Below are 1,408 nucleotides of genomic sequence, written 5' to 3' on the forward strand. Positions count from 1 at the left end.
TATATATATATATATATATATATATATATATATATATGTAATTTTTCTTTATTGTTTGGGCTTTATAAAAAATTTTCTGTTTTTCTACTCCATTATATTATCCAATAGTTTTTTAAGTATATTTTTCACATGTAGGTCTGTAATCCATCTGGTGTATGTGTGGAATGTAGGGTGTGAGGTAGGGATCTAATTGCATCTCTACCATCCTTCCCCCCAACGCCCATTCCTGACTCCACACGATTTTTCTGGGATTGTTTAATGATCCCTTGTGAGCCAGGAGGTGACAAAGTGGTATAGTTTCAATTAATTCACACTGGGGTGCATGGGGTGTAAGCATGGACCTACAGGGAGCAGTCCTGACATGTCACTTAAGTAATAGGCACAGGTCTGTCCGTCTGGCTGGCACAGACCCTCTCCCACACGTACTTAGTGTAGACGTTATGGGCCAAAATGTGTCCCCCCGAAATTCATATGCTGAAACCTTAACCCTCAGTACCCCTGACTGTAACTGGAGATGCGACCTTTAAAAAGGCAATTCAGCTAAAATTATGTTTGAGCCCTAACTGGTTTGGCTCAGTGGCTAGAGCATCGGCCTGCAGACTGAAGGGTCCCAGGTTCGATTCCGGTCAAGGGCATGTACCTTGGTTGCGGGCACATCCCCAGTAGGAGGTGTGTAGGAGGCAGCTGATAGATGTTTTTAACTCTCTATCCCTCTCCCTTCCGCTCTGTAAAAAAAAATGAATAAAATATATTTAAAATTATGTTTGAGGTCATTTTAGGCTGGGTCCTACTTCAGTCTGGCTGGTGTCCTTATAAAAAGGAATTTTGGAGGCAAGGAGACCCCTGCCAGCAGGTGGGCAGGCTGGCGTGAGGGCACAGCGAGAAAGCAGCCACGTGCCGGCCCAGGACAGAGGCCTCGGGAGAAAGCAGACCTGCCCACCGACACAAAGGGTGTAGCAGCTGCTTATTGCTGCGGAGACAAAGGAACACAAACTCCGCTGCTGAGAACACATGTGTTACCGTACAGTCCTGGGGTCTGTGCTGGCAAGGCTGCGCTTCTCCTTGGGGCCCAGAAGAGCGCCCATGCTCCGGCCTGCCCTCGCCTGGCGCCCACCTGGGTGGCAGCCCTCCTCCTCCTCCCACCCGCTGCTCTCCTGTCCCAGCTCCCCTCACACTCGGACCCGCCGCCTCCTTCTTCCAAGGGCCTTTGTAATGGCATTTGGGTCCCTGAGCGACTCAGGGTCACCTCCCCACCTCAGAGCCCCTCCCTCAACCACATCTCACAGCCCTTTTCGCCACAGAAGGTGGCACAGTCCCAGGCCCCGCAGGGGAGGGGGGGGAGAGGTGGACATCAGCAGGAGCCTTTGTTCCGACCACACAAAGCAGTTCAGTACAACCTCTTAGAAGA

General features: G+C 50.4%; 1 protein-coding gene across 1 annotated transcript in view; it reads right to left on the bottom strand.

Annotated features, from left to right (window-relative positions):
- The window catches only part of KCNE2 (potassium voltage-gated channel subfamily E regulatory subunit 2), a 36,593-nt gene extending 35,508 nt beyond the window's left edge, over positions 1-1,085 (bottom strand). Inside the window, exon 1 of the mRNA XM_023748406.1 lies at positions 1,021-1,085. Within this exon, the coding sequence (XP_023604174.1) occupies positions 1,021-1,085 (65 nt within the window). The remainder of the gene's footprint in view (positions 1-1,020) is intronic.
- Positions 1,086-1,408: the final 323 nt, after the last annotated feature.

This window comes from Myotis lucifugus, unplaced genomic scaffold (genome assembly GCF_000147115.1).
Source record: "Myotis lucifugus unplaced genomic scaffold, Myoluc2.0 scaffold_1364, whole genome shotgun sequence".
In the NCBI taxonomy this organism is placed as follows: domain Eukaryota; kingdom Metazoa; phylum Chordata; class Mammalia; order Chiroptera; family Vespertilionidae; genus Myotis; species Myotis lucifugus.